The sequence below is a fragment of the Sylvia atricapilla genome, chromosome 1 (assembly GCF_009819655.1).
Source record: "Sylvia atricapilla isolate bSylAtr1 chromosome 1, bSylAtr1.pri, whole genome shotgun sequence".
NCBI classification, from domain to species: Eukaryota; Metazoa; Chordata; class Aves; order Passeriformes; family Sylviidae; genus Sylvia; species Sylvia atricapilla.
In genome coordinates this window covers 152,268,069-152,286,552 of record NC_089140.1, presented here as the reverse complement: position 1 = coordinate 152,286,552, position 18,484 = coordinate 152,268,069, and the positions used below count along the sequence as shown (strand labels likewise).

General features: G+C 54.3%; 3 protein-coding genes and 2 pseudogenes across 3 annotated transcripts; 2 read left to right on the top strand and 3 right to left on the bottom strand.

Moving 5' to 3' along the window:
• The first annotated feature begins 671 nt into the window (after positions 1-671).
• LOC136361216 (feather beta keratin-like) lies at positions 672-1,328 on the top strand (annotated as a pseudogene).
• A 2,603-nt stretch (positions 1,329-3,931) lies between these two features.
• Positions 3,932-4,602, bottom strand: LOC136372543 (feather beta keratin-like). The gene has a single exon (XM_066337190.1). The coding sequence runs from the start codon at positions 4,585-4,587 to the stop codon at positions 4,222-4,224; it is 366 nt and encodes a 121-aa protein (XP_066193287.1). The 5' UTR covers positions 4,588-4,602; the 3' UTR covers positions 3,932-4,221.
• Positions 4,603-7,682: 3,080 nt separating this feature from the next.
• Positions 7,683-8,346, bottom strand: LOC136372526 (feather beta keratin-like). The gene is made up of 2 exons (XM_066337168.1): positions 8,228-8,346; positions 7,683-8,037 (listed from the first exon to the last, which is right to left on the bottom strand). The coding sequence occupies exons 1-2, from the start codon at positions 8,344-8,346 to the stop codon at positions 7,683-7,685; spliced, it is 474 nt and encodes a 157-aa protein (XP_066193265.1).
• A 1,745-nt stretch (positions 8,347-10,091) lies between these two features.
• On the top strand, positions 10,092-10,752 carry LOC136372534 (feather beta keratin-like; annotated as a pseudogene).
• Positions 10,753-13,633: 2,881 nt separating this feature from the next.
• LOC136375264 (feather beta keratin-like) lies at positions 13,634-14,564 on the bottom strand. The gene is made up of 2 exons (XM_066340674.1): positions 14,163-14,564; positions 13,634-13,988 (listed from the first exon to the last, which is right to left on the bottom strand). Exons 1-2 carry the CDS (start codon positions 14,279-14,281, stop codon positions 13,634-13,636), a joined length of 474 nt encoding a protein of 157 aa, XP_066196771.1. The 5' UTR covers positions 14,282-14,564.
• Between the last annotated feature and the right edge of the window lie 3,920 nt (positions 14,565-18,484).

Here is an 18,484-nt window from a genome sequence, read left to right as displayed (position 1 = left end):
GTGTTGGCCCTTCCAGCCCATTCCCTCTCTCCACACAATTTTCCCAGCTGTCCAAGCCTGACTGGAGACACGGCCTTTACCACTGATTGTGCTCTGAAGGTGTCTCAGTGTCCCTCTTGTCTGCAGGGATTTGATGTTCAGGGTCTTGACTTGGAATGAGTGTTTAAGAGGGAGATCACTTCTCTGGGTACAGTCTGATTGTCAGAGAGAGAGTTTGGAAGTTGCCCAGGGCTTTTGGAGGCCAGTATTACATGATCTTCAACATCCCCGGCCAGTGCAGGTGTCCAGTGTGGTGGCCAGAGAAGGATGTGAATGGCAGGGCTCAGAGGGTTGTGGTCTGGATTGTCCTTAAAACAGGAACAACCTGAGAGAGCTGGGAGTTCTTTCAGGCCAGAGGCAAGAATGCAAATGGGAAACGTTCCCAATCTGCCATGGAATGACCTTGGATGACACAGGAGTTCTCCTCTGCTTTGGCTGAATCTTCTACGTGCCCTGACACGCGCCATCAACAACCCCACACTGGTCTGAAATCCTGGCCAGTGAGAGGTGCCGCCAAGGTCAGATGGACACTGCCTGGAGGGAAGGATGGGAAACGGCAGAACTCCAGGAAGGAAAACACTCCCCACCTCAGGACTCACCAGGCAGGACCAGCCAATAGCTGCTTCCCAAAAATGCCCCCAGGCCATGGGACAAGGCTGTCCTGCCCAAACAGGACCAGCATAAAAGCCAGCCCAGATCCTCTGTCCCTCACACACTTCTCAGACCTTCTCCTGCAGACTACCAGGTGAGACTCAAACCCCTGACCCTCCTGCTCCTGCACCCCTGGCCGCTCTCTGCCAGCACATTTGGCCACTGCCTCACAAGTTCTCACACCTCCTCACAGCCTCACAACACGTTTCCCACTCCTTCATCTTCTTTCATTATCAATCCCTCACCCAGCACTCTTTACTTTCCTCACCCCCCTCTCTTCCAGGACCCCCAACACCACAGCCATGGCCTGCAACAACCTCTGCTCTCCCTGCGGACCCACCCCGCTGGCCAACAGCTGCAACGAGCCCTGTGCCCTGCAATGCCAGGATTCCCGTGTCATCATCAACCCTTCCCCTGTGCTGGTCACCCTGCCAGGACCCATCATGACCTCCTTCCCCCAGAGCACCGCCGTCGGATCCACCTCCTCGGCTGCCGTGGGCACTGAACTCAGTGCCCAGGGACAGCCCATCTCTGGGGGATTTGGTGGCTTTGGCTACGGCCTTGGCTATGGCCGTGGATTTGGCTACGGCCTGGGAGGCCTGGGCTGCTACGGCAGAAGGGGCGGCTACATCTGCTGAGGGCCCTCAGCACCAGCCCTGACACCAACCACCCACTCCTGGAACACATCTCAGCCATTGAGGACGCCTCTCTGGGCCAAGGCTCTCCAAGGGGCTCAGCACTTCCAGCTCCTGCTCTCAGGGCTCCCAGCAAGGCAGCAGCCAAGGGGCCAGCCTGGGCTGCCTGCAAACACGGCCCATCTTCCTGCTGCTCTTCTCCCACTCCCTGCTCTGCATCAGCCCTTTTATCTCTGTCCAGTCTCCTCTGCTGGAAACCCCTTCTCCCAAGACAGAGACCATCCGGCACCTCTGATGGGCTCCTCCCCTCTGGGACAGGAAATCCTTGATGCTCTGTCCAAACCTTCTTCATGTAAAGGACCTTGGCAGATGGTTGCCCAACTCCCACCTGTGACCAGCTCCCTTCCAGTGGCTGCTCCGGACCTCTCACTCTTCTTTTGCCTCAATAAAATTCCCTTGTCTTGCACCCTGAGATGTCTCCTCCAGCTTCATTCTGTCCAAGGTGTGCAAACCACACTTGGCACAAATCCACGTGCCCACAGGCCATTTGTGGAGGCTGCAAATTGCACCAACACCTCTCTTGAAATTGCTTCTGCAGTTCCACTCCACACCAGGACACTCTGGCACACTTTGTGTGCATCATGGAGAAGAACCTCAGTTGCTTATTTACAGGCCTGGAGACACTAATGCAGGTGTGTCCTTGATTCTGGCACAAGCCCCTCATGGCAGGTGTGTTCATTTTGGCTGGACATCAGGTGCTCCAGGCCCTCGTCATCTTCCAGGCCCATTTTCAGATCCTCTCGAGCTGCTTCATGCCTCTCTTATTTTCATCTCCCTGAGCTGAACAAACAACTCCAGTCTCCCCCGAGCAGAGCAGAGGGTCAGAATCCCCCCTCATTTCCTGCCCATGCCGTGGGCAGGAGCCCAGGACACGGGGAGCCCCAGCTCAGCTTATTCATGTGGTGGGGCATGGCCACTTCTCCCTCCACCAACACCCCAAACCTTTCTCCTCTGGGCTGCTCTCAGTCCACTCCTCGTCCACTCTACACCCATGTTTGGCATTGCTCCAAACCAGATGCAGCACCTTGCACTTGCACTTGTCCCCGTTCAGCTTCATCAGATTGACAATATCCCACCTCCCCAACCTGTTCCAGCCCCTCTGAATGCCATCCCTTCCCTCCACACAACCACCCACACTACTTGTCGGCTTGGAGTGCTCCCTGGTTTTCCTGATTATCCCACCAAATCCTCGTGCCCGGATTTCTGACAATGGTGCAAAATTATATTAATCCCAACATGGGTCTCCAGTGGTCACCACTCTTCCCTGTTCTCCACACAGGAACACAGACCACAACTCTTGGAGTGAGACCATCCCACCCAATCCTGATCTCAAAATGGTCCAACCACCATCCGCATCTCTCCAGCTTAGAGACAAGGATGTTGTCTGCCACAGGAACAAAGGACTTGCTCAAGTCCAGGTGCAGGATACTGGCGCCTCTTCCCTCATCCGCCAGGGCTGGGATGAACACCAACTCGCCAAGGCTGCTGCCAAGGTAAGATGGCCACGGCCTCGAGAGCAGGATATGGAATTGCGGAGCTGTGGGAAGCAAAACGTTCCCAAGCTCATGACTCAGCAGGCAGTCCCAGGCAAGAGCAGCTGGCCTGAAAAACGCCCCAATGTCATGGGCAATGGCTGCCCCAAACCTTCAGCCCCCCCTCATCCTTGAGGCCATGCTCTGGTTCTCCTCCACCAGAGTCTTGTCTTATTCCCAAGAACCCAGAGATTAACAGAGTTCTCCCATATCAGCAGAGCAGAGAGGCAGAATCTGCTGCAGCTGCACTGGAGCAATCCCAAACATGCAGCACAGAGGCTGGGTGAGGAGGGGACTGAGCCCAAGGAGGAGCCCTTGGGATGGTGGTGGGTGAAGTATTGGGTGTTCCCGGGCATGGGAATGTTCCAAACACAAACCCCACTCTGTCCTGGGCTCATCCCCACAGCGTGGGCAGCAGGTGAGGAGAGGGGAATTCTGCTCCTCTGCTCCACTCTGGTGAGACTGGAGATGTGTGATCAGCTCTGGGACCTGAAACCAAGGAAGACACGGACCTGCTCCACCACAGCTGGAGACAGCCCGGAAAGGCAATGACAGGCAGGAGTAACTGGTGCCCAGAAAAATTAAACACAGCATCCCTGAGGGGCTTGTGCCTGAAGGGAGGACAGACCCACATTAGTCTGTCCAGATTTGTGTTTCAATAACTGGAGGGTTGGTGTGATAGTGCACTGGATGGGCAAAGTGTGGCCGTGAGTGCCAAAACGGCAGAAATCATAACTAGGAGTGGTCTTGGCACATACTTTATCTCCCACCCCAGTGGCCACCACAGCCCTGCCTTAGTGCTGTGAAAGAAGCCTGGGAGAAGAAAGAAGGAGTGATCTGAGGTTGTGATGCAAGAATACTTTATTGAGGTAGAAGAGTGAAAACTCAGGAGCAGCCAGTGAAAAGGAGCTGGTCTGAGGTGAAAGAAGGGTGACCATCAGCCGAGGCCCCTTCCTCTGAGGAGGTCTGGCCAGAGCATCAAATACATCCTCCTCAGCAAAGGGAGCAGCCCATCAGAGGTGCCGGATGGTCTCTGTCTTGGGAGAAGGGGTTTATCCAGAGGAGACTGGACAGAGCTCAAATAGGTGATGCAGAGCAGGGAGTGGGAGAAGAGCAGCAGGAAGATGGGCCATGTTTGCAGGCAGCCCAGGCTGGCCCCTTGGCTGCTGCCTTGCTTGGAGCCCTGAGAGCAGGAGCTGCAAGTGCTGAGCCCATTGGAGAGCCTTGGCCCAGAGAGGCGTCCTCAATGGCTGAGATGTGTTCCAGGAGTGGGTGGTTGGTGTCAGTGGTGGTGCCGAGGGCCCTCAGCAGATGTAGCCGCCCCTTCTGCCGTAGCAGCCCAGGCCTCCCAGGCCGTAGCCAAATCCACGGCCATAGCCAAGGCCATAGCCAAATCCACGGCCATAGCCAAGGCCGTAGCCAAAGCCACCAAATCCACCAGAGATGGGCTGTCCCTGGGCACTGAGTTCAGTGCCCACGGCAGCCGAGGAGGTGGATCCGACGGCGGTGCTCTGGGGGAAGGAGGTCATGATGGGTCCTGGCAGGGTGACCAGCACAGGGGAAGGGTTGATGATGACACGGGAATCCTGGCATTGCAGGGCACAGGGCTCGTTGCAGCTGTTGGCCAGCGGGGTGGGTCCGCAGGGAGTGCAGAGGTTGTTGCAGGCCATGAGTGTGGTATGGAGGGTCCTGGAAGAGAAGAAGTGAGACATGGCGTAGGCAAGGGGATGTGAGGACTGATGCAGTGGTGGAGGCTGTTGTGGGTCTGTGGGGAGGTGTGAGGGCTGCTGAGGCTGGTTAGGAGCGTGCTGGAATGGAGGGTACAGGGGATCAGGAGTAGAAGGTTCAGGAGTTTGAGGCTCACCTGGTTGTCAGCAGGAGGAGAAGGTCTGAGGAGAAGTGTGTGATGGAGAGAGGCTCTGGGCTGGCTTTTATGCTGCTCCAGGAGGGGCGGGACAGCCTTGTCCCATGGCCTTGGGGCATTTTTGAAGCAGCAGCTCTTTTGTGGCTGTTGACTCATGAGGTGGGGAGTGTTTTCCCTCCCACAGTTGTGCAGTGTCACGTCCTGCCCTTCATTCTCTGTCCAGCTGACCTTGGCGGCAACTTTAACAATTTGGTGTTTGGGTGGGTGTGATTGTTCCCTGTGTTTCATGGAGGGCCAAATAAACAACCAGAGCCCTGGAGATCTGCAATGTCACCAGTGAGGTCATTTTGTGTGACTCGTGTGCTGTGGTTTGTGGGTGCCTTGTGAAGTCTGGGACTCTCTTTTGTGACATGGGATGTCCATCAGCCCTTGTGTTCCACCCAGGAATGCTGACGGAGCTGCTGATGTCCTGGGGAAGTCACTCTGCTGTACCTTAACAAGGTCCTGGATCCTGGGAGTGTTTCCTGATGGATGGAAGAGATCTCCTGGCCTTGTGTTCTGAATGGGATCTAGAGAAGAGCTGGAAAACAAGAGCGTGGTCGGGCTGAACTTGTTCCACTGTTTTGGTCCATTTGTATTTCTCAAATTTACATGACAATGTTCTTGGACATTAAAAGTTTATTCCATGACCTGGTTAAGAAATCCAGAAAACAAACAACAAACCATTACTCGATCCCTTTTTGCCGGGGCTGTGACCTCAATTCCCTTATTCCGCATTCAAGCCAGAAGGTTTCCTAATTTATGTTCTAGAAATGTTAGCATTTTGTTCCTCTGAGCAAAACCTAACAATTACTAACGCACAGTCAGTGTGATCCCCTCCCCTCTCATGGTTCCGATGTGTCTTTGTAAATTCTGTCATTCTGTGTCCTTCTCATGAGGCCACATCCGTCTGACCTTGGTGGCAGCTTTTAATTGTTTTAATTGCCAATAATAACGACCAAATTCTGCTGTGGATTGCTGATGTCAGGGCAGGCTGAAGACGTGGCCCAAACTTTGCAGAAATGTGGTGTCATTATTTAGGTCATGCCGTGGCCCTCGAGTGTTGTGGATTTTGGGTGTGTTGGAAAGAGTTGCCCCCAGTTTGTCTCAGCCCTGTGGGGCTGGTCTGAGCTCTGCAGTTGTTCCAGGTATTTGGTGTCGTCCCTTCCATTGCATTCCCTCCTTCTTTGCGTTTCCCCACTGTGGCAAACTCTGACATTAAACTTTGTATTTCACGTTGGGCGTGCTCTTTGGGTTTCTCTCTGCCTCTCTTCATTTTAAGGTTTTGATATCCAGGGCATTTTGTGTCCCGGCTTGGGCTGAGGTCACTTCTCTGGGCAATATCTGATTTGTCAGAATGAGGATTGGTTGGTTGGAGAGTTTTCTGGGAGGTGAACATTGAATGATCCTCAAAACCCACGCAGACGAGTCAGGGCTGTGTCACTGCCCAGAGTGGTGGCCTGGGAAAGGTCTGAAGGGCAGGACCCAAAGACTTGTGGTCAGTGTCCCAAAGTCCAGATGGCAGCAAGTCCCCAGGGCTGTAGCCCAGGAGTTGGATCCTTTGGGCCAGGGATGAAAACCAGAGTGGTCCTGGACGTCTGCTGGAGCTCAACAGCGACAGGTGCCAGGCTCTGTTTCTTCAGCGAGAGTCACCCCAGATGGGATGAAATGTCTGAGTGTCAGTCGGAACAATTGTTTTCTTCTCCAAAACAGGTCCCTGTGGTTGTGGTTGAGAGGAAATGGAGCAGGCGTTGTCCCTGTCCCATCGTGGGAACAGGGACCTCAAGTGTCCAGGGTGGGATCTGGAAAAGTGTTCAGACCAAAGAGGGAGAGGTGACTCTTGGTGTGTGTTTAGCACTGGTGAGGTCTCATGTGAGGGGTTGTGGGCAGCCCTGGCCTCCCCAGGGTGAAAATGAGGTCGATTTGGTGAATCCAGACCATTTCAGGGCCAGCAATATCCTAGAGGAGGATCTTTCCCAGAGGAGAGGCCGAGAGGGCTGGGGCTCCCAGGGGACAGCGGAGTGTCAGCAGTGAGTGTGAATCCCTGATGGCAGGGAGTGAAGTCCAGGGAGCCTGGCTGTCCTCAGGCGTGCTCACGTGGAGGACAAGAGGCCTTTGGCACTGGGGAAAAGAGATAGAATTGTGTGGGAAAGGAAAGCAAGAATTTTTCAGCGTGAGGCTGGTGAAAGAGGGGAAGAGGTGGTGGAGACTGAGCTGGGAGATCAAAACATAAACTGTCCATGGTGCTGGGAACTCTGCACTCGCTGGCCTTGCCTGGGCATAAGGGAATGAAGCCCTTGCACTCCAGAGCTCCTGGCGGAGTGGAAGGTTTTGTAACTCTTTGTTCCAGAGGGTTTGAGTGTCCTGCTGGGAAAAGAGTTTGTCAAGTGTCTTGTGTCAGAGAGAGACTTTGCAGGAGCCCTGAGTGAGAGAGCATTGATGTGTCAAAGCCTTTGGTACAGCATTAATGTGTCAAAGCCTTTGGTACAGCAGGTGTTTGGCTTGTAAAACCTTTTGGAAGGTTCCCCTCATTCTCTGCTTCTCCTGCAATTCTTGTTTCTTAGTGATGGTGACATTTTTCCTGGAGAAAATGTTCTGCCCTTTTCCTTTCACCAATGTCCTGTTGAGCCCCGGGGCTGTGCCGGGTGAGGATGTGAGACCACAGGAATTCAAAAAGGAAGAGGAGGCGTCTCAGGCTTGAATGCAGAAAAACTTTATTGAGACAAAAGAATGAATGGGCAGGGGAATGAAATAGGAGACGCACTGTGAAATGAGAGCACAGTGACCATCAGCCGAGGGGATTTCCCTGCAGGAGCGGCTGCCAGAGCCCTGAGCTGGTGTTGTCAATGGTGCTGAGGGCCCTCAGCAGATGTAGCCGCCCCTTCTGCCGTAGCAGCCCAGGCCTCCCAGGCCGTAGCCAAATCCACGGCCATAGCCAAGGCCGTAGCCAAAGCCACCAAATCCCCCAGAGATGGGCTGTCCCTGGGCACTGAGTTCAGTGCCCACGGCAGCCGAGGAGGTGGATCCGACGGCGGTGCTCTGGGGGAAGGAGGTCATGATGGGTCCTGGCAGGGTGACCAGCACAGGGGAAGGGTCAATGATGACACGGGAATCCTGGCATTGCAGGGCACAGGGCTCGTTGCAGCTGTTGGCCAGTGGGGTGGGTCCGCAGGGAGTGCAGAGATTGTTGCAGGCCATGGGTGTGGTGTGGAGGGTCCTGGAAGAGAGGAGGGTGAGGAAAGTAAAGGGTGCTGGGTGGGGGGATTCGTAATGAAAGAAGATGAAGGAATTGGAAAGGTGTTGTGGGGCTGTGAGGAGGTGTGAGAACTTGTGAGGCTGTGGCCAAACGTGCTGGAAGAGAAGGGAGTGGAGTAGAGGAGCAGGAGGGTCAGGGTTTTGAGGCTCACTTGGTTGTCAGCAGGAGGAGAAGGCCTGAGGAGAAGTGTGTGAGGGAGAAAAGCTCTGGGCCGGCTTTTATGCTGGTTGTGGATGGGCGGGACAGCCTTGTCCCATGGCCTTGGGGCATTTTTGGGCAGCAGCTCTTGCCTGTGCCAGGTTGGGGAGTCATGAGTTGGGGAGTGTTTTCCTTCCTGGAGTTCTGCAGTTTCACATCCTTCCCTTCAGGCAGTGTCCAGCTGACCTTGGCAGAACTTTGATGAGTTGGTGTTTGGGAGGATTTGACTGTTCAATGTGTGACAGGGAGGAATGAATAAACAACCACAGCCCTGGAAATTTGCAGCGTCATCTGTGAGGTCATTTCGTGGCACTCGTGTGCTGTGGTTTGTGGGTGCCTTGTGAAGACTGGAATTATTTTCGGTGACACTGGATGTCCATCAGTCCTTGTGTTGCACCCAGGAACGCTGAGGGAGCTGCTGATGTCCTCAGGAGGTCACTCTGCAATATCTTGATAAAATCTGTGTGCCCAGGACTGTTTCATGATGGATGAAGGAGAGCTCATGGCCGTGTGTCTTGAATGGGAACAAGGGACAGGATCTGGGAAACTGAGGATGTTCAGATTGAACTTGTTAACGTGTCATGGTCCATTTGGATTTCTTAAATTTACACAACAACCTGATCTGTCATTTACAGTGTATTTCCTCATTCAGAAATCTAAGAAATAAAGCCAGGATGGGGTCCATCCCTTTGTTCCCAGCCTGGTCCGTGACCTCAATTCATTTATTCCGCATTCAAGCCTTAAGGTTTCATAATTTATATCCTTCCACCCGTAGTCTTATGTTCCTCTTACCAAATAACCATTCATTACTAACGGATGGTCAACAGCCTCCTATTTCCTTCTCTGCCATTATTCGGGCATTTCTCTGTGGAATTCTGAGACCCCACTCCCTTCTCTGGGGGCTGTGTGCATCTCCGCTTGGCGGCAGCCTTTGAGTGTGCATTTTAGAGGCCAAATCCTGCTGTGGTGGGTGCAGGGTGAAGCCTTGAGCAAAGCTTTGGAGAACGGAGGTGTCATTACTGAGGCCACCCCGCGGCACTGGGCTGCCCTGGTTTGTGGGCGTGTTGTGAAGTGTTGCCTCCAGCCTCTCTCAGCCCTGACAAGCTGCTCTGGGCTTTGCAGCTCTCCCAAGTATCCCGTGTTGGCCCTTCCAGCCCATTCCCTCTCTCCACACAATTTTCCCAGCTGTCCAAGCCTGACTGGAGACATGGCCTTTACCACTGTTTGTGCTCTGAGGGTTTCTCAGTGTTCCTCTTGTCTGCAGGAATTTGATGTTCAGGGTCTTTTTTATTTTGTCTGGGAATGAGTGTTTAAGAGGGAGATCGTTTCTGTGGGAATGGTCTGATTGTCAGAAAGAGCATTTGGAAGTTGCCCAGGGCTTTTGAGGTGAGTATTGCACCATCCTCATCAACCCAGGCCAGTGCAGGTGTCCAGTGTGGTGGCCAGAGAAGGATGTGAATGGCAGGGCTCAGAGGGTTGTGGTCTGGATTGTCCTTAAAACAGGAGCAACCTGAGAGAGCTGGGAGTTCTTTCAGGCCAGAGGCAAGAATGCAAATGGGAAACGTTCCCAATCTGCCATGGAATGACCTTGGATGACACAGGAGTTCTCCTCTGCTTTGGCTGAATCTTCTACGTGCCCTGACACGCGCCATCAGCAACCCCACACTGGTCTGAAATCCTGGCCAGTGAGAGGTGCCGCCAAGGTCAGATGGACACTGCCTGGAGGGAAGGATGGGAAACTGCAGAACTCCAGGAAGGAAAACACTCCCCACCTCAGGACTCACCAGGCAGGACCAGCCAATAGCTGCTTCCCAAAAATGCCCCAAGGCCATGGGACAAGGCTGTCCCACCCCTCCACAACCTGCATAAAAGGCACAGCAGAACTTCTCTCCCTCACACACTTCTCAGACCTTCTCCTCCTGCTGACAACCAGGTGAGACTCAAACCCCTGACCCTCCTGCTCCTGCACCCCTGGCCCCTCTCTACCAGCACATTTGGCCACTGCCTCAGAAGTTCCCACACTTCCTCACAGCTCCACAACACCTTTCCCACTGCTTCATCCTATTTCATTACCAATCTTCCCACCCAGTATCCTTTACTTTCCTCGCCCCCTCTCTTCCAGGGACCCTCCACCCCACAGCCATGGCCTGCAACAACCTCTGCTCTCCCTGCGGACCCACCCCGCTGGCCAACAGCTGCAACGAGCCCTGTGCCCTGCAATGCCAGGATTCCCGTGTCATCATCAACCCTTCCCCTGTGCTGGTCACCCTGCCAGGACCCATCATGACCTCCTTCCCCCAGAGCACCGCCGTCGGATCCACCTCCTCGGCTGCCGTGGGCACTGAACTCAGTGCCCAGGGACAGCCCATCTCTGGGGGATTTGGTGGCTTTGGCTACGGCCTTGGCTATGGCCGTGGATTTGGCTACGGCCTGGGAGGCCTGGGCTGCTACGGCAGAAGGGGCGGCTACATCTGCTGAGGGATCTCAGCACCACCCCTGACACCAACCACCCACTCCTGGAACACATCTCAGCCATTGAGGACGCCTCTCTGGGCCAAGGCTCTCCAAGGGGCTCAGCACTTGCAGCTCCTGCTCTCAGGGCTCCAAGGAAGGCAGCAGCCAAGGGGCCAGCCTGGGCTGCCTGCAAACATGGCCCATCTTCCTGCTCCTCTTCTCCCACTCCCTGCTCTGCATCAGCCCTTTGAGCTCTGTCCAGTCTCCTCTGCTGCAAACCCCTTCTCCCAAGACAGTGACCATCCGGCACCTCTGATGGGCTCCTCCCCTCTGGGACAGGAAATCCTTGATGCTCTGGCCGAACCTTCTTCATGTAAAGGACCTTGGCAGATGGTTGCCCAACTCCCACCTTTGACCAGCTCCCTTCCAGTGGCTGCTCCGGACCTCTCACTCTTCTTTTGCCTCAATAAAATTCCCTTGTCTTGCACCCTGAGATGTCTCCTCCAGCTTCATTCTGTCCAAGGTGTGCAAACCACACTTGGCACAAATCCATGTGCCCACAGGCCATTTGTGGAGGCTGCAAATTGCACCAACACCTCTCTTGAAAATGCTTCTCCAGTTCCACTCCACACCAGGACACTCTGGCACACTTTGTGTGCATCATGGAGAAGAACCTCAGTTGCTTATTTACAGGCCTGGAGACACTAATGCAGGTGTGTCCTTGATTCTGGCACAAGCCCCTCATGGCAGGTGTGTTCATTTTGGCTGGACATCAGGTGCTCCAGGCCCTCGTCATCTTCCAGGCCCATTTTCAGATCCTCTCGAGCTGCTTCATGCCTCTCTTATTTTCATCTCCCTGAGCTGAACAAACAACTCCAGTCTCCCCCGAGCAGAGCAGAGGGTCAGAATCCCCCCTCATTTCCTGCCCATGCCGTGGGCAGGAGCCCAGGACACAGGGAGCCCCAGCTCAGCTCATTCATGTGGTGGGGCATGGCCACTTCTCCCTCCACCAACACCCCAAACCTTTCTCCTCTGGGCTGCTCTCAGTCCACTCCTCGTCCACTCTACACCCGTGTTTGGCATTGCTCCAAACCAGATGCAGCACCTTGCACTTGTCCCCGTTCAGCTTCATCAGATTGACAATATCCCACCTCCCCAACCTGTTCCAGCCCCTCTGAATGCCATCCCTTCCCTCCACACAACCACCCACGCTACTTGTCGGCTTGGAATGCTCCCTGGTTTTGCTGATCATCCCACCAAATCCTCGTGCCCAGATTTCTGATAATGGTGCAAATTTATAATCATCCCAACATGGGTCTCCAGTGGTCACCACTCTTCCCCGTTCTCCACACAGGAACACTGACCACAACTCTTGGAGTGAGACCATCCCACCCAATCCTGATCTCAAAATGGTCCAACCACCATCCGCATCTCTCCAGCTTAGAGACAAGGATGTTGTCTGCCACAGGAACAAAGGACTTGCTCAAGTCCAGGTGCAGGATACTGGCGCCTCTTCCCTCATCCGCCAGGGCTGGGATGAACACCAACTCACCAAGGCTGCTGCCAAGGTAAGATGGCCACGGCCTCGAGAGCAGGATATGGAATTGCGGAGCTGTGGGAAGCAAAACGTTCCCAAGCTCATGACTCAGCAGGCAGTCCCAGGCAAGAGCAGCTGGCCTGAAAAATGCCCCAATGTCATGGGCAATGGCTGCCCCAAACCTTCAGCCCCCCCTCATCTTGAGGCCATGCTCTGGTTCTCCTCCACCAGAGTCTTGTCTTATTCCCAAGAACCCAGGGATTAACAGAGTTCTCCCATATCAGCAGAGCAGAGAGGCAGAATCTGCTGCAGCTGCACTGGAGCAATCCCAAACATGCAGCACAGAGGCTGGGTGAGGAGGGGACTGAGCCCAAGGAGGAGCCCTTGGGATGGTGGTGGGTGAATTATTGGATGTGCCCTGCCATGGGAACGTGCCAAACACAAATTCTGTCCTGGGCTCATCCCCACAGCGTGGGCAGCAGGTGAGGAGAGGGGAATTCTGCTCCTCTGCTCCACTCTGGTGAGACTGGAGATGTGTGATCAGCTCTGGGACCTGAAACCAAGGAAGACACGGACCTGCTCCACCACAGCTGGAGACAGCCCTGTAAGGCAATGACGGGCAGGAGTAACTGGTGCCCAGAAAAATTAAACACAGCATCCCTGAGGGGCTTGTGCCTGAAGGGAGGAGAGACCCACATTAGTCTGTCCAGATTTGTGTTTCAATAACTGGAGGGTTGGTGTGATAGTGCACTGGATGGGCAAAGTGTGGCCGTGAGTACCAAAACGGCAGAAATCATAACTAAGAGTGGTCTTGGCACATACTTTATCTCCCACCCCAGTGGCCACCACAGCCCTGCCTTAGTGCTGTGAAAGAAGCCTGGGAGAAGAAAGAAGGAGTGATCTGAGGTTGTGATGCAAGAATACTTTATTGAGGTAGAAGAGTGAAAACTCAGGAGCAGCCAGTGAAAAGGAGCTGGTCTGAGGTGAAAGAAGGGTGACCATCAGCCGAGGCCCCTTCCTCTGAGGAGGTCTGGCCAGAGCATCAAAGACATCCTCCTCAGCAAAGGGAGCAGCCCATCAGAGGTGCCGGATGGTCTCTGTCTTGGGAGAAGGGGTTTATCCAGAGGAGACTGGACAGAGCTCAAATGGGTGACGCAGAGCAGGGAGTGGAAGAAGAGCAGCAGGAAGATGGGCCATGTTTGCAGGCAGCCCAGGCTGGCCCCTTGGCTGCTGCCTTGCTTGGAGCCCTGAGAGCAGGAGTGGGAAGTGCTGAGCCCCTTGGAGAGCCTTGGCCCAGAGAGGCGTCCTCAATGGCTGAGATGTGTTCCAGGAGTGGGTGGTTGGTGTCAGGGCTGGTGCTGAGGGCCCTCAGCAGATGTAGCCGCCCCTTCTGCCGTAGCAGCCCAGGCCTCCCAGGCCGTAGCCAAATCCACGGCCATAGCCCAGGCCGTAGCCAAAGCCACCAAATCCCCCAGAGATGGGCTGTCCCTGGGCACTGAGTTCAGTGCCCACGGCAGCCGAGGAGGTGGATCCGACGGCGGTGCTCTGGGGGAAGGAGGTCATGATGGGTCCTGGCAGGGTGACCAGCACAGGGGAAGGGTTGATGATGACACGGGAATCCTGGCATTGCAGGGCACAGGGCTCGTTGCAGCTGTTGGCCAGCGGGGTGGGTCCGCAGGGAGTGCAGAGGTTGTTGCAGGCCATGAGTGTGGTATGGAGGGTCCTGGAAGAGAAGAAGTGAGACATGGCATAGGCAAGGGGATGTGAGGACTAATGCAGTGTGGAGGCTGTTGTGGGTCTGTGGGGAGGTGTGAGGGCTGCTGAGGCTGGTTAGGAGCGTGCTGGAACGGAGGGTACAGGGGGTCAGGAGTAGAAGGTTCAGGAGTTTGAGGCTCACCTGGTTGTCAGCAGGAGGAGAAGGTCTGAGGAGAAGTGTGTGATGGAGAGAGGCTCTGGGCTGGCTTTTATGCTGGTCCAGTAGGGGCGGGACAGCCTTGTCCCATGGCCTTGGGGCATTTTTGAAGCAGCAGCTCTCTTGTGGCTGTTGACTCATGAGGTGGGGAGTGTTTTCCCTCCCACAATTGTGCAGTGTCACGTCCTGCCCTTCATTCTCTGTCCAGCTGACCTTGGCGGCAACTTTAACAATTTGGTGTTTGGCTGGGTGTGATTGTTCCCTGTGTTTCATGGAGGGCCAAATAAACAACCAGAGCCCTGGAGATCTGCGATGTCACCAGTGAGGTCATTTTGTGTGACTCGTGTGCTGTGGTTTGTGGGTGCCTTGTGAAGACTGGGACTCTCTTTTGTGACATGGGATGTCCATCAGCCCTTGTGTTCCACCCAGGAATGCTGACGGAGCTGCTGATGTCTTGGGGAAGTCACTCTGCTGTACCTTGACAAGGTCCTGGAACCTGAGAGTGTTTCCTGGTGAATGGAAGTGATCTCCTGGCCTTGTGTCCTGAATGGGATCTAGAGAAGAGCTGGAAAACAAGGGAGTGGTGGGGCTGAACTTGTTCCACTCTTTTGGTCCATTTGTATTTCTCAAATTTACATGACAACGTTTTCGGACATTTAAAGTTTATTCCGTGACATGGTTAAAGAAATCCAGAAAACAAACAACAAACCATTACTCGATCCCTTTTTGCCGGGGCTGTGACCTCAATTCTCTTCTTCCGCATTCAAGCCATAGGGTTTCATAATTTATGTTCTAGAAATGTTAGCATTTTGTTCCTCTGAGCAAAACCTAACAATTACTAACGCACAGTCAGTGTGATCCTCTCCCCTCTCATGGTTCCGATGTGTCTTTGTAAATTCTGTCATTCTGTGTCCTTCTCATGAGGCCATGTCCGTCTGACCTTGGTGGCAGCTTTGAATTCTTTTAATTGCCAATAATAACGACCAAATTCTGCTGTGGATGGCTGATGTCAGGGCAGGCTGAAGACGTGACCCAAACTTTGCAGAGCTGTGGTGTCATCATTTAGGTCATGCCGTGGCCCTCGAGTGCTGTGGATTTTGGGTGTGTTGGAAAGAGTTGCCCCCAGTTTGTCTCAGCCCTGTGGGGCTGGTCTGAGCTCTGCAGTTGTTCCAGGTATTTGGTGTTGTCCCTTCCATTGCATTCTCTCCTCCTTTGCGTTTCCCCACTGTGGCAAACTCTGACATTAAACTTTGTATTTCACGTTGGGCGTGCTCTTTGGGTTTCTCTCTGCCTCTCTTCATTTTAAGGTTTTGATATCCAGGGCATTTTGTGTCCCGGCTTGGGCTGAGGTCACTTCTCTGGGCAATATCTGATTTGTCAGAATGAGGATTGGGTGGTTGGAGGGTGTTCTTGGAGGTGAACATTGCATGATCCTCAAAACCCACCCAGGCGAGTCAGGGCTGTGTCACTGCCCAGAGTGGTGGCCTGAGAAGGGTCTGAAGGGCAGGACCCAAAGACTTGTGGTCAGTGTCCCAAAGTCCAGACGGCAGCAAGTCCCCAGGGCTGTAGCCCAGGAGTTGGATCCTTTGGGCCAGGACTGAAAACCAGAGTGGTCCTGGACGTCTGCTGGAGCTCAACAGCGACAGGTGCCAGGCCCTGTTTCTTCAGCGAGAGTCACTCCAGATGGGATAAATTGTCTGAGTGTCAGTCGGAACAATTGTTTTCTTCTCCAAAAAGATCCCTATGGTTGTGGTTGAGAGGAAATGGAGCAGGCGTTGTCCCTGTCCCATCGTGGGAACAGGGACCTCAAGTGTCCAGGGTGGGATCTGGAAAAGGGTTCAGACCAAAGAGGGAGAGGTGACTCTTGGTGTGTGTTTAGCACTGGTGAGGTCTCATGTGAGGGGTTGTGGGCAGCCCTGGCCTCCCCAGGGTGAAAATGAGGTCGATTTGGTGAATCCAGACCATTTCAGGGCCAGCAATATCCTAGAGGAGGATCTTTCCCAGAGGAGAGGCCGAGAGGGCTGGGCTCCCAGGGGACAGCGGAGTGTCAGCAGTGAGTGCAAATCCCTGACGGCAGGGAGTGAAGTCCAGGGAGCCTGGCTGTCCTCAGCCGTGCTCACGTGGAGGACAAGAGGCCTTTGGCACAGGGGAAAAAAGATAGAATTGTGTGGAAAAGAAAAGCAAGAATTTTTCAGCGTGAGGCTGGTGACAGAGGGGAAGAGGCGGTGGAGACTGAGCTGGGAGATCGAAACATAAACTGTCCATGGTGCTGGGAACTCTGCTCTCGCTGGCCTTGCCTGGGCAGAAGGGAATGAAGCCCTTGCACTCCAGAGCTCCTGGCGGAGTGGAAGGTTTTGTAACTGTTTGTTCCAGAGGGTTTGAAAATCCTTCTGGGAAAAGAGTTTGTCAAGTGTCTTGTGTCAGAGAGAGACTTTGCCGGAGCCCTGAGTGAGAGAGCATTAATGTGTCAAAGCCTTTGGTACAGCATTAATGTCTCAAAGCCTTTGGTACAGCATTAATGTGTTAAAGCCTAGGGTACGGCAGGTGTTCGGCTTGTAAAACCTTTTGGAAGGTTCCCCCCATTCTCTCCTTCCCGTGCAATTCTTGTTTGTTACTGGTGGTGACACCTTTCCTGGAGAAAATGTTCTGCCCTTTTCCTTTCACCAATGTCCTGTTGAGCCCTGGGGCTGTGCCGGGTGAGGATGTGAGACCACAGGAATTCAAAAAGGAAGAGGAGGCGTCTCAGGCTTGAATGCAGAAAAACTTTATTGAGACCAAAGAATGAATGGGCAGGGGAATGAAATAGGAGAGACGCACTGTGAAATGCGAGCACAGTGACCATCAGCCGAGGGGATTTCCCTGCAGGAGCTGCTGCCAGAGCCCTGAGCGGGTGGTGTCAATGGTGCTGAGATCCCTCAGCAGATGTAGCCGCCCCTTCTGCCGTAGCAGCCCAGGCCTCCCAGGCCGTAGCCAAATCCACGGCCATAGCCAAGGCCGTAGCCAAAGCCACCAAATCCCCCAGAGATGGGCTGTCCCTGGGCACTGAGTTCAGTGCCCACGGCAGCCGAGGAGGTGGATCCGACGACGGTGCTCTGGGGGAAGGAGGTCATGATGGGTCCTGGCAGGGTGACCAGCACAGGGGAAGGGTTGATGATGACACGGGAAGCCTGGCATTGCAGGGCACAAGGCTCGTTGCAGCTGTTGGCCAGCGGGGTGGGTCCGCAGGGAGTGCAGAGGGTGTTGCAGGCCATGGCTGTGGTGTGGAGGGTCCCTGAAAGAGAGGGGGGTGAGGAAAGTAAAGGGTGCTGGGTGGGGAGATGGGTCATGAAATAGGATGAAGGAGTGGGAAAGGTGTTGTGGGGCTGTGAGGAAGTGTAAGAACTTGTGAGGCTGTGGCCAAATGTGCTGGAAGAGAAAGGAGTGGAGTAGAGGAGCAGGAGGGTCAGGGTTTTGAGGCTCACCTGGTAGTCAGCAGGAGGAGAAGGCCTGAGGAGAAGTGTGTGAGGGAGAGAGGGTCTGGGCTGCCTTTTATGCAGGTTGTGGAGGGGTGGGACAGCCTTGTCCCATGGCCTGGGGGCATTTTTGGGCAGCAGCAGCTATTGGCTGGTCCTGCCTGGTGAGTCCTGAGGTGGGGAGTGTTTTCCTTCCTGGAGTTCTGCAGTTTCCCATCCTTCCCTCCAGGCAGTGTCCATCTGACCTTGGCGGCACCTCTCACTGGCCAGGATTACAGACCAGTGTGTGTTGTTGATGGCGCGTGTCAGGGCACGTAGAAGATTCAGCCAAAGCAGAGGAGAACTCCTGTGTCATCCAAGGTCATTCCATGGCAGATTGGGAACGTTTCCCATTTGCATTCTTGCCTCTGGCCTGAAAGAACTCCCAGCTCTCTCAGGTTGCTCCTGTTTTAAGGACAATCCAGACCACAACCCTCTGAGCCCTGCCATTCACATCCTTCTCTGGCCACCACACTGGACACCTGCACTGGCCCGGGTTGATGAGGATGGTGCAATACTCACCTCAAAAGCCCTGGGCAACTTCCAAATGCTCTTCCTGACAATCAGACCATGCCCACAGAAACGATCTCGCTCTTAAACACTCATTCCAAGTCAAGACCCTGAACATCAAATTCCTGCAGACAAGAGGGACACTGAGAAACCCTCAGAGCACAACCAGTGGTAAAGGCTGTGTCTCCAGTCAGGCTTGGACAGCTGGGAAAATTGTGTGGAGAGAGGGAATGGGCTGGAAGGGCCAACACGGGATACCTGGGAGAGCTGCAAAGCCCAGAGCAGCTTGTCAGGGCTGAGAGAGGC